This window comes from Trematomus bernacchii, unplaced genomic scaffold (assembly GCF_902827165.1).
Source record: "Trematomus bernacchii unplaced genomic scaffold, fTreBer1.1, whole genome shotgun sequence".
NCBI lineage: Eukaryota > Metazoa > Chordata > Actinopteri > Perciformes > Nototheniidae > Trematomus > Trematomus bernacchii.
In genome coordinates this window covers 4,458,220-4,472,355 of record NW_022987342.1, presented here as the reverse complement: position 1 = coordinate 4,472,355, position 14,136 = coordinate 4,458,220, and the positions used below count along the sequence as shown (strand labels likewise).

Sequence of the window (14,136 nt, the reverse complement as noted above, 5' to 3'; positions counted from 1 at the left end):
TTGAAGAGGTCAGACCTGATAGGGTGGTGATATGCACAGACTCACTATGCTGGCTTGAAAAGCATACAGTCGACAAATAACTGTTAGAAAAGATTTAATCATTGAATTTAAAGGGTGGGGTAGGTAATTTTGTAGAAACCAGCTCGAGTGCCACTAGAATTTGAAAATACACAACCGGAAAAAATCTGCACTTCCTTACAGAGCCCCTCCTCCAACACACACGAACGCGCACATGACCAATGAGGGCACGAGATAAGTTTGTGCACCGATGGAAGGCTGACAGCAGGTAGGCCATCCGGGCCCGGTTAAAAATGATTGGTCGTGCTTTTTACAGTACTACGGCTTCCACAGATGACATTTTTTTAGGATTTTTGTCAAAGCACTTAAGATATTCATTGCTATCGGGATGTTAAGAGCATTCCATGGAATATAAACAAAAAGTGTATCTTGAGCCGGTTTTTCTCAAACTTACCTACCCCACCGTTAACATTGCTTACTGAAGTTGCGGTCGAATAGTCCAAAAATCAGCTCCTAAGTTCTAACCCTATCGTCTATCCCTTGACCTCTGAGTGAAACGTCAACGGGGTTAAGGATAGTGGATAGGAGAATTAAAAAGGACGAAAGGAGAAGAGACTGCGGTACTTTAGAGAATACCGACTGCACTTCACTATCCGACGGTTTATGATGCGGCCAGCGGACGTCATAAATGTGCGTCTGCTGCTGTGGGGAAACTATGTAAACTACAGTTTTCTATATACAGCGGACTACAACATGGATGTTTAATAAGAACGAGGGACTACTGTAAAACTCATCTAGAGACTCTGCAACCGTGCTCTGATGCTGTTGTTTATGCTTTATGAACGTGGACAACAGAGAAACATATTCTTCATGACCAAAGTTGGAATTGAAATAAAAAAGGAAAGTGAAACTTATGCTCGTCACCCCTCTCCTCCGGTCCACATTAATACAAATGATCCCAATACGTATGATTGTATGAAAAGATCTTAAAATCAATACAAAGGTATTTATTATAAACGTTAGTCCCTTAACATCATATCACTGTGTATATCACCATTCAAACATCTTTAAAAGTTGAACAAACCCCACACAGCTCAGTAAGACTGTGAAATGTGACTTTATTTGATCATTTCAGTAAAAAAACTAAACGTTCATATTTCTCTTTTGATTATAATACTGATGAACGTTCAAAACAAAGCACTTTGGCAACTTACCACATACGTTTTAAAATGCTTAATAAGCACCGTAACTTCATGATATCATTTCTCGTTCATAATCGGTTGTTTCCTCCGTGAACGGGCCGACTGTTGTGTGACGGCAAATGCCGCGGCCCGCAAGGCATTGTGGGGCAGCATTTTTCTCCTCTCCTTCGGTTAGGAAGGTCCAGTGGTTCCTAAGCTAAAGGAGGTTATAAAGGAAGTTTGAAACCTCCTTTCCTTTCATTTAGAGAATTCGAACGGCACTTATCATGGTCTGCCACTGAGGGACTTCCGGGTCATTTCACTCCGTTAGGAAGGTTCCTAAGCTAAATGGACTATTCGACCGCAACCTGAGAACGTCAGAGGAGGGGAATAGAGAGGCGAAGTCCCTCCCCTTCCGTGGGACTCATGGGACCTTATTTCGGAAAAGGTTTGTATTGAAGTCAATGGAGAGAGAGAAAGATTATCTTTTGATCCCGTTTGAATTGTGCCATGAATTACACATATGATTGTTTGTCAATCTTAAATAATAATTTCCATGTCAAAAAAGTCACAGTTTGTCGTAAAACTGTTGAACTTATAAGACTATGAAAAATACGCAACTAGAAAGACTACAAATCCCAGAATCCGGTCCCGGTCCCGCATGCTGGCTCTTATGGAAACGACTAGCTCCCCTTGTGTGTATGTACAGCTCTCAACATGCCCAGACTTGTAGTGATTTTCACCTCTTTTAATACTTTTCGCCTCATTCTTGAAAGAAAGAATTGAAATGTGCCACCGTGACGTGCCGTCTTGGTGTGTGGTGCGAGACGGGAGATGTAGTTCATTGAGCGGTTTCACACAAAAAAAGTGTTACTTCCTTCACAGTTTTACGACAGCATTTTTTTTTTTTGACTTGTAAAATGATCTTTTAAATTGACAAACATCATATGTGTAATTCGTGGCACAATTCAAAAACGGGATCGAAAGATAATCTTTCTCTCTCCATTGACTTCAATACATAATTTTTTCCGAAATAAGGTCCCATGGAGGTCCGACCGGAAGGGCAGGGACTTCACCACCTCTATAGAGAGGCGAAGTCCCCTCCCCTTCCGGTTATCTCCAATATCTTTCGATCCCGTTTGAATTGTGCCACGAATTGCACATATGATGTTTGTCAATTTAAAAGATAATTTTGCAAGTCAAAAAAATAAAATGTGTCGAAAACTGTGAAGTAACACATTTGTTTGTGTGAAACGCTCAATGAACTACATCTCTGGTCAACAACACACGTCACCAAGATGGCCGTCAGTACTGTCTTGTCAACAAACGATTGACTACCCTCACTATCACCACAATGAAACACGTCCAGAAGAATGTCATGCAAAGCTGCCTGCCTGCCTGCCTTCCTTTGATTCTCTCTGAACTGCCTGGTCTTTTTAATTTCAACCATTTGTGCAGATAGCATGAAGTAGAAAAAGATCGCCGATCGCCGATGCTAGCGTTAGCGTTAGCATTTCTTCTCCCCCGGGCTTAAATTGTGTATTATAGAATGATCACACCGGTGACAGTACTCTTCAAAGGGTTCACGAAATATGACTACTACTCTTACTGTTTAACATGTTTGGGTTACTTAATGTTACTTCATGTTAAGGCTAATAAAAATGACAAGGCTGTAATGCTAACTAACGTGCTAGCTACTAGCTAGCTTGATCCAGACACTCCTGGTCCTTTCATCAGACGGGAAGTGAAAGAACGAGCAAGACCCATTGCTGGTATGATAACAACCTGGTACTAAAGCAACACAGGCATCTTGTTATGGCCAGCGCCATATAGATAGATTATATCTATATGGCGCTGATCTTAGCTATCTCTTAGTGGAGGAAAAACAATTGTGACATCACTTACGCGACTCTGGGATTTGTAGTCTTTCTAGTTGCGTATTTCCATAGTCCCAGTTTACGACAAACTGTGACTTTTTGACATGGAAATTATTTGTTAAGATTGACAAACATCATATGTGTAATTCATGGCACAATTCAAACGGGATCGAAAGATAAGTTTCTCTCTCCATTGACTTCAATACATTATTTTTCCGAAATAAGGTCCCATGGGTCGGAAGTAGATGGGTGTGACATCGCCACTCTATAGATGTGCAGTGATGGGTGCCTGCACATGAGGGGGTTCAAGGGGAATGAGCATGCTGATAAATTAGCAACAGATGCGTTACAAAAGGAAATAGCAATACCAGTTTCACTTTGAAAAGGAGAAGGAAAAAGCAATAATTAAGAAAGAAGGGTATGGAAATATGGCAGAAAAGGTGGGAGGAAGATCAGAAAGGGAGGAGATACCACAAGTTACAGAAATCAGTCATAACAAAGATCTATACAGAAAGGAACAGACGGGAGGAGATCACCATCACGAGACTCAGATTGGATCATACAGGATTAAACGGCACAATGGTTTTTAATGGGAAAAAAGCGAAGTTGAAGAATGCAGGGGGTTGTGGAGTGAAAGAAAACGTGGAACACATCATTAACACTGCAACATGTACAAAACAGAGAGGGAAAAACTAAGAGACAGGGTCAGAGAGGCAGGAAGGAAGTGGAGCCTGATGGGGATACTGAGAACAGAAGGTGAGGGGGTAAGAGCTACCAGGAAGGCCATTCTTAAGTATTTGAGTTAAACAGGATTGATTGGAAGAATTTAAAACAACGTAAATACAGTGGTATAATTCCACAAGTGGTGATAGGATGATATGGTGATACACACTCTTGTACAGTAGGTGGCGGTATGCACCTTAAAGTTGTTTGCAATCCGCCAAAAACCGAGAGGAGAGAAGAAACACGCACCGGAAGTAACAAACCACGCTCTGTTACAGTTGGTTCGCTGCTATCGATGAGTGGAGTAAACTAAGATACGATGTTATAGTAGTTTCGCGGGGAAATACTACACTTATATTTAGGCAATAATGTCTTCGGTTGAGTTTTGAGAGAGTTTGTTATCCGAGCGACTCTCTGCTGCTGCTGAAGAAATATTTGGAGTTTTTTCAGAAAAACCATCGTCAGAATATGAGGAGGAGATCAGACGGCAGCGCAGACTGCTGGATGTCGTTTTGAAAACCGGAAATACAAATACCAAGGATAGGTATGTAAAACTTACTCACTTCAATAGGCAGAAAACAAAGGAGAATTGTCAACGTTGCATATACTTAAGAGTGGACCTATCATGCTATATTTAAATGATATATTGTAGGGCCATACCTATATAAGATATATTTATACGTTTCTGTTTTCAAAATACCAAACAGATCATGCTTTTAGCCATGCCTCATTTCGCTCTATGTGCTGTTAGCTGTCTACGGGTCTGATTCTGCTGACCACGCCCCCCTGCAGGAGAGGTGAGCCGGTGCTCTGATCAGCTGCTGGGCTGGTCAGAAGAGGGGGAGAAAAAGAGATCTCCGTCCTCCGTGTTTTATTATATAGAGTCGTTATTCATTTGTTTTAAAGCTCAATAAATAACAAGAAGACCTTTGACCGGCACTTTTCTAATTTTGTCTGGAAGATTTAAACTTTAACGGACATCTGACCGGCGAAACAAACTGAAACTCTGCCGCACGGTCCCCTCGTTCCTTGGAAGAGGCGGAGAGGTGGGTGTTTGTCATCTGCTGGTGGACTAACCCGGAGAGAATTACAGTGCTTGCCCTCGACGGGGAGGGATTGCATTGCAGTGGGAGCAAACGCTTGCCTCGGGGAGGGAGAAAAAAAGCCACAGCGGAGAATAACACAGAAGGGTAACCATGGGTAACTATGGGCGGGAAGTCTTCTTCGCTGCTTTTGTGGCAGACTACAGCTGCCACTTACAGGCCTGGCATATGTACTACAAGCGTCCTCCAGCGCTTTCGAGCGGCAATGGCCGGCCGTGGCCCAACCCCACATTCCCCTGATAGGTGGAGAGTTGGCCCAATAGCCGTATGCGCCACCGTCCTGGACGTCAGGGACAGTGTTCAAAATCTGGATCAGTTTTTATCAGATCCGTTGCATAAAGCCGCCCCTTTTTTAGAGATTTTGGGTATGGAGGGAAATAGAGAGGTTGTGTTTTTCTGACACTTGGTGAGTTCCCTGGAAGCACCGGGGACACATATTCAATGTAATAAAAGACGTACAAAAGTGCATTTTGCATGATAGGTCCCCTTTAAGTTCCATTATGTGTACAGTCATTATCCTATTTTAATCTGTTCTCTGTCCCTCCAGAGCTCCCACAGCATCCTGTCTGTGAGGAGCAGGTTCTCTCTGAGCAGCAGCTCTGTATTCAGGAGAGGAACTCCAGTCTGGACCAAGAGGATCCAGAGCCCCCACAGATTAAAGAGGAGCAGGAGGAGCTGTGCACCAGTCAGGAGGGAGAGCAGCTTGGACTGGAGCCGGAGACTGATGCCTTCATGTTGACTGCTACTGAGGAAGAGAGTGAGCACCAGCTCCTCTCTCACAACTCTCATGTAGCTGAGAGCCAAGATCAGAAAGGAGGCGAGCAAGCCTCAGGATCAACTGGACATGCAGAGCCAAGACCACAGAATGAATATCACAGAAATCCCAGTTACGAAGGAAACAACATTAATTTGTCAGAGATGCACACAGGTAAACAGCCTTTCAATTGTGACTCATGTGGAAAATATTTTTTCTCGATAACAACACTGAACAGACACCTCAGAAGCCACACAGGTGAGAGGCCATTTCCTTGCAATACATGTGGGAGAGCTTTCGCAAATAAAAGCCACTTGAAACAGCATATTAGAATTCACACAGGGGAGAAGCCATTTCTGTGCCAAACGTGTGGGAAACGATTCTGTCGAACATCAACATTTAAAAGGCATATTATGAAATTCCACATGGGTGGAAGACGTTTTCTTGCAAAACATGTGGGAAATGTGTCCAATATGATGTTCAATTGAGAGTCCACATGAGAAGCCGCACAGGGGAGGATCCGCATTCTTGCATCATCTCTGGTAAAAATGTCGTATTTAGTAGTAACTTGGGAAGCCACACAGAAACACACACAGGGGAAAAGTTGAATCCCTGCTGCACAGAGCCTCCACAGATTGAAGAGGAGCAGGAGGAGCTGTGCACCAGTCCGGAGGGAGAGCAGCTTGGACTGGAGCAGGACACTGATGCCTTCATGTTGACTGCTACTGAGGAGGAGAGTGAGCACCAGCTCCTCTGTTCCTCCAAACCCTGCCCCCTCCCTAAAAATAATGAGTGACAGGCTAATAGTAACCTGATAGAAACGTTATTATTCACTTAATCACTGATTGAGATATGATGAAGCTAACTTAATCTCATACATTCATGGGATTTATGTAACAGTACGACAGAGAATAAGTGTGCACCCACATGCACTATTTTAGTTTTTATAATGCTGTTGTAAATACTCCTGTTGTCTGCTGTGTTCAGACTCAAGTCATGTGTGTGATTCAGGACCTTCAGTATCCTTTTTTTAACAGAAGACCATTGCTATAAGCTGCAGCTAGACTGCAGAAGCATTAGTTTTTTGTTTTTGATGGAACAATTTCACACACAGATATAGGGAGGCTAGACCAATACAATTGATTTAATATGGTTTATAATTTCATGTCAAGACGAAGAAAAAGAAGAAGATGGCTGAACTGTTCCGTGTCAATCCTGTGGAGATGGAGGTTATACATTTCCAAAATCATGTTCAGCTTAAGTCTCGGCAAAACTCACAACATTTCTGGAGCCTTGCAGACCCAGAAAACTATAAGAACATTCACCAAGCAGCACTGAACATGTCTGCTTTATTTGGTTCTGTTCTACATACCTTTGTGAAGCAGCTTTTTCTGACATGAATGAAATCTAAATACAGAACAAGACTGACTGATGAACATTTAAATGGCTCTATTAGAGTGAACCTAAGTGGGTACACTCCAGCATACACCTCTATGGGTGGACTCCATGCAGTGCCAGTCATCTCACTAACTGAAAAAGAGTGAATGCCACTTATTTTACACATGTACCATAAGATGCTTGTAAGGTGGTGATTAAGGCGATGTATTTACTATGTGGGCCATAATAATCCCTGGGCGCCGTATGGCAGCCCACTGCTCCTAACACTAGGATGGGCCAAATGCAGTGAAACCGTTTCGTTACATAGTACCTTTACTACATAATGACAATAAGTTGAATCTTCTTCAATAATAAGAAGTGAAAAAATTGTCTTTTTTTCTTGGACATTTATGTGAATTGTCAGTGAAGTACTTACTATGTGGGCCATAATAATATGTGAGAAATTGTCGTTTTATTGGACCTTGATGTGAAGTTAAGAATTTTGATAAGCTTTGGGTATTGTAATTTCACACGTGTACAAAAGTAGCTTAATTCAACTGATGAGTGCTATGTGAATACATGTAAGCGATGTGATGCAAGTAGCTCTTGGCCACTTTCATTTTTTCAAAGTAGCTCTCAGATGAAGAAAGGTTGGAGACCCCTGCTCTAGAGATTGAAGAGGAATGCTGCACCAACCGGGAACAATTGTAAATGGATTGCTCGTGAACCGAAGATCGATTCTAAAATAGAAACAATTAATGAAGTGGGAATTAAAACGAGTATGTACCTGAACGAAAAGTATTACAATTACCTCAACATTTACACAGATGGATCTAAGAAGCAAGAATGCGTGGGTATATCCCAAAATTCAAAATATCAATCTCAAAACGAGTGTCCAATAACTTATCAGTTTATACAGCAGAAATACTCGCAGCAATTATTGGGCTACAATAGGTTGAAGAGGTCAGACCTGATAGGGTGGTGATATGCACAGACTCACTCTGCTTTGAAAAGCATACAGTCGACAATAACTGTTAGAAAATATTTAATCATTGAATTTAACCATTGCTTATTGAGACTTCAGAGGAGGGGAATAGATGTGCAGTTATGCTGGGTGCCTGCACTTGAGGGGTTAAAGGGGATGAGCATGCTGATAAGTTAGCAACAGATGCGTTACAGAAGGAAATAGCAATACCAGTTTCACTTGGGAAAGGAAAAGGAAAAGCAATAATTAAGAAGAAGGGTATGGAAATATGGCAGAAAAGGTGGGAGGAAGATCAGAAAGGGAGGAGATACCACAAGTTACAGAAATCAGTCATAACAAAGATCTATACAGAAAGGAACAGACGGGAGGACATCATCATCACTAGACTCAGATTGGATCATACAGGATTAAACGGCACAATGTTTATAATGGGAAAAAGCGAAGTTGAAGAATGCAGGGGGTGTGGAGTGAAAGAAAACGTGGAACACATCATATTACACTGCAACATGTATAAAACAGAGGGAAAAACTAAGAGACAAGGTCAGAGAGGTAGGAAGGGAGTGGAGCCTGATGGGGATTCTGAGAACAGAAGGTGAGGGGGTAAGAGCTACCAGGAAGGCCATTCTTAAGTATTTGAGTTAAACAGGATTGATTGGAAGAATTTAAAACAACGTAAACACAGTGGTATAATTCCACAAGTGGTGATAGGATGATATGGTGATACACACTCTTGTACAGTAGGTGGCGGTATGCACCTTAAAGTTGTTTGCAATCCGCCAAAAACTGAGAGAAGAAGAAGAAGAAACACGCACCGGAAGTAAACAAACCACGCTCTGTTACAGTTGGTTCACCGCTATCGATGAGTGGAGTAAACTAAGATACGATGTTATAGTAGTTTCGCGGAAAATACTACACTTATATTTAGGAAATAATGTCTTCGGTTGAGTTTTTGAGAGAGTTTGTTATCGAGCGACTCTCTGCTGCTGCTGAAGAAATATTTGGAGTTTTTCAGAAAACTATCGTCGAATATGAGGAGGAGATCAAACGGCAGCGCAGACTGCTGGATGTCGTTTTGAAACCGGAAATAATAGGTATGTAAAACGTACTCTCTTCAATAGCAGAAAACAAAGGAATTGTCAACGTTGCATATACTTAAAGGTAGGGTAGGTAAGTTTGAGAAACCGGCTCGAGATACACTTTTTGTTATATTCCATGGAATGCTCTTAACATCCCGATAGCAATGAATATCTTAAGTGCTTTGACAAAAAATCCATAAAAAAATGTCATCTGTGGAAGCCGTAGTACTGTAAAAAGCACAACCAATCATTTTAGCCGGCCCGGCTAAAATAACTGGATGGCCTACCTGCCTGTCAGCCTTCCATCCATAGCCGTGGGAACATGTTTCAAATGGGGGGTGCTGTGGGGATGACACCAGGGCTGGTTCTGACCAGTTTGCTGCCCTAGGCAAGATTTTTGCTGGCAATGAAAAACCTCTACAAAAGACCAACACACTACAATAAGAGAAACGTATTGACATGGTGGACAGCTTATATAAAAAGGCTTCAAATGTATTTAGTATTGTATGAACATGTTTTAATTGTGGGGTGGACGTCACATCCGAGAGTGCTCCCCCGGGGAGATTTTTTTTAACATTTTAAAGTAAAATGCTTCAATCTGGTGCACTTTGAGCACACAATTACTAGAGACTGATCTAGGGGGTACAACTCTAAACACCTATATGAAAAAGATCGGTTTGCATTTTATTAACCAAATAAGTATGTGAACATAACCAATAACCTACCATAACCAATAACAAATAAATGTAACGTATTTTATTTTTGTGGTTCATTTATATCTTATTTTACCTAGTTAACATTGATTTATTGATGCATATTTTGTAATCTCTCCAGTTTTAAAGGATATTTTTGGTTTACTATCCTATAGTATAGGCTACATTGGAATGATTTCAAACCTGTTGTTATTTATCCTAATAATTATAAAGGTGTGCCTTGGGAAATATTTGTTTACATAAATTGTGACCAAACCGTTGAGACCCACTGAGATAACTTAGACTAAAGTGAACTTTCTAAAACCCTCAGAGTCCTTTACCTCACTGAGCCTCTCAGTCTGACAGGACAGAACTCTCCCTCCACATTATTGTAGAAACAGCTTCTTTTATCCGTTAGCGCAGCAGAAGCTAACAACAATCCCGCCGGTACCGGTGCACCCCCTCTCTATCTATCTATCTATCTCTCTCTCTCCCTCACTTTGGCTGTGAGCTGCGGGCGCCAGATAAGCCAACATCCCCCACTTCATCACTTACAGCGCCCATCGTACAGGACAAATGGAAAATGTAACCGGGGTGAAAAGGGTGTTATCTTACTTAATTATGAATGTTGTTACATCAAGGCTGAAAATTCTCTTTTTTGTATTATATTTGTATTTAATCTTGTGGAAGTGCAGATCCCCTGTCCTCCACCAGGGGGTGCTGCAGCACCCCTACTTCCCACGGCCCTGCTTCCATCTGTGCACAAACTTATCTCGTGCCCTCATTGGTCATGTGCGCGTTCGTGTGTGTTGGAGGAGGGGCTCTGTAAGGAAGTGGCAGATTTTCTCCGGTTGTGTATTTTCAAATTCTAGCGATCTCGAGACGGTTTCTCAAACTTACCTACCCTACCTTTAAGTTCCATTATGTGTACAGCATTATCCTATTTTATTTGTTCTCTGTCCCTCCAGAGCTCCCACAGCATCCTGTCTGTGAGGAGCAGGTTCTCTCTGAGCAGCAGCTCTGTATTCAGGAGAGGAACTCCAGTCTGGACCAAGAGGACCCAGAGCCTCCACAGATTAAAGAGGAGCAGGAGGAGCTGTGCACTAGTCAGGAGGGAGAGCAGCTTGGACTGGAGCCGGAGACTGATGCCTTCATGTTGACTGCTACTGAGGAGGAGAGTGAGCACCAGCTCCTCTCTCACAACTCTCATGTAGCTGAGAGCCAAGATCAGAAAGGAGGCGTGCAAGCCTCAGGATCAACTGGACATGCAGAGCCAAGACCACAGAATCAACACCGCAAACGTCACCAAAGCAAATTGTCAGAGATGCACTGTGATACTCGGCAAGACTCAGGAGAGTCTGCAAGAGATTCAGAGCCAAAAAAACTGAATCAACATCCTGAAAGCAGTAACAATGCAAACAACACTGATTTGTCCGAGATGCAAAGTGATACGCACACAGGGAAACAGCCTTTAAAATGTGACAAATGTGAAAAATATTTTAAGTACAGGTCATCACTGGAAAGACACCTGATAATTCACACCGGGGAGAAGCCATATTCCTGCAATACGTGTGGGAAAAAATTTACTCAGAAGTCAAAGTTGAACTATCATACAAAAACCCACAAAGGTGAGAAGTCATATTCTTGCAAAATTTGTGGAGAAAGTTTCAAATACGATCGCCTATTAACAGTCCACATCAAACGGGAGCATGCAACATCTGTTGGAAAATATTTGACCGGCCACAAGTGTAAAAAAAAATCGTATTAGAATCCACACAAGTGAGAAGCTGTGTGGAATATTTCCAATACTACACAGCCCACGTGGAAACACACACAGGGGAAGAGCTTCCAAAGATCCACGAGGATCAGGAGGAGCTGTGCACCACTCAAGTGACTGGATTGTTTATTCATTTTGAACGCTTTCAGAATGTTCTTCTTTACACTTAAAAAATTAACTTGAGGAATATGATGGTGATCATGATGATGATAAAAAAACTCCAATTGGACTATGACTAATACACTGAAGGAAGGAACTATTTTCTTAAGAGACACCTGCTTGTTCACAGTGGAATGTAACTACATTTACTCAAGTAATGTACTTAAGTATAATGTTGAGATACTTGTACTTTACTTGAGTATTACCATTTTCTTAAATGTTTAACTTCTACTCCTGTACATCTCAACGTTTCTTTTTACTGCACTACGTTTATTTGAGACTTGTAGTTAACATAAATTACATGATAAGGAACATGTGTTCATATACACACTATTATTCTCCTTGGGAGTACACAAAGTATTTGTTCCACATTGAGGAAATACAATATAAAAACATTCTTATGTTTTTGTTCAGGACAAAAACAGGATAATATAATATTCTCTGATAACAGTTTATAGAAGAGCGATTCTGTACAATGAGTACTTTTACTTTTGATATTTTAAGTACATTTTAATACGTTTGAACTCTTAAAGGTGGGGTATGTCATTTATTTCAGAAACACTTTTTGTTATATTCCATGGAATGCTCTTAACATCCCGATAGCAATGAATATATTAAATGCTTTGACAATAAATACATACAAAAATGTCATCTGTGGAAGCCGTGGCGCTGTAAAAAGCACGACCAATCATCTGAGCCGGCCCGGCTAAAATAACTGGATGGCCTACCTGCCTGTCAGCCTTCCATCTGTGCACAAACTTATCTCGTGCCCTCATTGGTCATGTGCGCGTTCGTGTGTGTTGGAGGAGGGGCTCTGTAAGGAAGTGGCAGATTTTTTCCAGTTGTGTATTTTCAAATTCTAGCGATCTCGAGCTGGTTTCTCCAAAATAACCTACCCCACCTTTAAGTAACATTTTTAATTCACAACTTTTTGTGTTTTGCAGCGAGTCATCATAGGCTAACAGATGACTCAATACACCAGAATAGTTGTTAATTAACAAGGATAATCTGGTGTTTTTGAGTTGATGAGTAGTGCAGATATCACTGTCAAATCAATCGACAGTAAGGGGAATACTTACTTCCGGGTGTACAATTCTCCGTTATCCAATGGGAATGGACGCTCACATTGCCTTTAACAGCCGCCGACACAAACGAATGCCATGCTTCCATGAGCGTCAAATCCCGCCGCAGATGGGAATACATTGCAATCAGTTGAAAGCCATTTGCTTCCCTTTATGAAGCTGAAGGAGCCTAGGAGCGTCCCAACTGCACGCCTCGGGACCCTGACCAAGCGTCGCTCCTGGACGTTTATGGAGTGAGAGTGTGTTGACCGGGCGCGTTTCAGAACCGGAGCATCTTGCGTGCCGGCTCGCAGTTTTTGTTGATTTGGGCATATTTCCTGGACAGGCTACTTTGTACAGACAAAGTTAATATAATATTGTAATATTCCAGTTATAAACTACATGAATCAAAGATGTGTTGCTGTATTTTAGTTGTAAAAAATGCATTCATCATCATAATTATTCTATAATATATATAATTTGCACAGTGCCATGTAAACCGGAGGAGAACGCTGGCATTTCTCCTCCTACTTGAAAGACTATGGAGGGATAGGTCTGCAAATTTGTTTATTTTGGGGATTGACTGGATGCTCTGACCGGTCCACTTCCTGCCCGGCGCCTCTGCAACGCCTCGCGTCGCCTCGAAAATAGACTTGCATCCTATTTTGAGCGAAGCCCAGCGCCGAGACGCTTCTGGGACGCTTCTGAGCCGTAGCGCGGCGCGTCTGGTGGAATAGCACCCAATAGGCGCGTTCACACCGGAGTACTTTTCCCACAATAGTTAATCAGAACTACGATATATTTGAGTTCACACCAAAAAGCCCCAGGAACTAAAGTAGTTCAAATTAGTTCATCTGACCCGCTTTTCAGTCCCTGCTAGAGAGCAGGGACTGTCGTGGAAGAAAATAGTTCATACGTCTGATTGGCTGTGCGGAATGCAAACCACGCCCGTTTGACTCTGAATTTTTTTTTGTAAGCGGCCATTGTATTTGCTCGCTTCGGGCAGCGCACCCGAAGAGATTACTTTTGTGAAAGCAGTTATTATAGCAACACTAAATAAATCATCGGAGCGGTGGAGTGATGAGGATGTGTCGGCGCTTCTGGCGATTTACTCGGAGGACGCGAAGCGCCGCATTCAGAAGCTTCTAATGCAGTTTCCGTGGCTCAGCAAAGTTAGCAGACCTGGCAAAGTCATGTCGGGACGACTACGAAGGTAAAATAAAATACATGCACTGCACTGTTTTAATCTGCACAATACTGGTCTTAGATGTACTTTTATTTGCTCAGTAGATCGAGCTAGCCATGCTAGAACTTGCTATCATAGGTCCAAGCTGGCTAACAACATCTAGCTAG

General features: G+C 42.0%; 1 protein-coding gene and 1 pseudogene across 1 annotated transcript; both read left to right on the top strand.

Annotated features, from left to right (window-relative positions):
* Positions 1-4,071: 4,071 nt before the first annotated feature.
* Positions 4,072-6,634, top strand: LOC117482072 (annotated as a pseudogene).
* A 2,191-nt stretch (positions 6,635-8,825) lies between these two features.
* LOC117482067 (zinc finger protein 62 homolog) lies at positions 8,826-11,762 on the top strand. The gene is made up of 2 exons (XM_034130062.1): positions 8,826-9,109; positions 10,755-11,762. The coding sequence occupies exons 1-2, from the start codon at positions 8,950-8,952 to the stop codon at positions 11,552-11,554; spliced, it is 960 nt and encodes a 319-aa protein (XP_033985953.1). The 5' UTR covers positions 8,826-8,949; the 3' UTR covers positions 11,555-11,762.
* The last annotated feature ends 2,374 nt before the right edge of the window (positions 11,763-14,136 follow it).

Bases quoted from the DNA above. Each gene is read 5' to 3' on its own strand.
- LOC117482067 (XM_034130062.1), top strand. From the start codon at position 8,950: ATGTCTTCGGTTGAGTTTTTGAGAGAGTTTGTTATCGAGCGACTCTCT. The intron at 9,110-10,754 runs GTATGTAAAACG...CTGTCCCTCCAG, and splicing joins TTTGAAACCGGAAATAATAG to AGCTCCCACAGCATCCTGTC.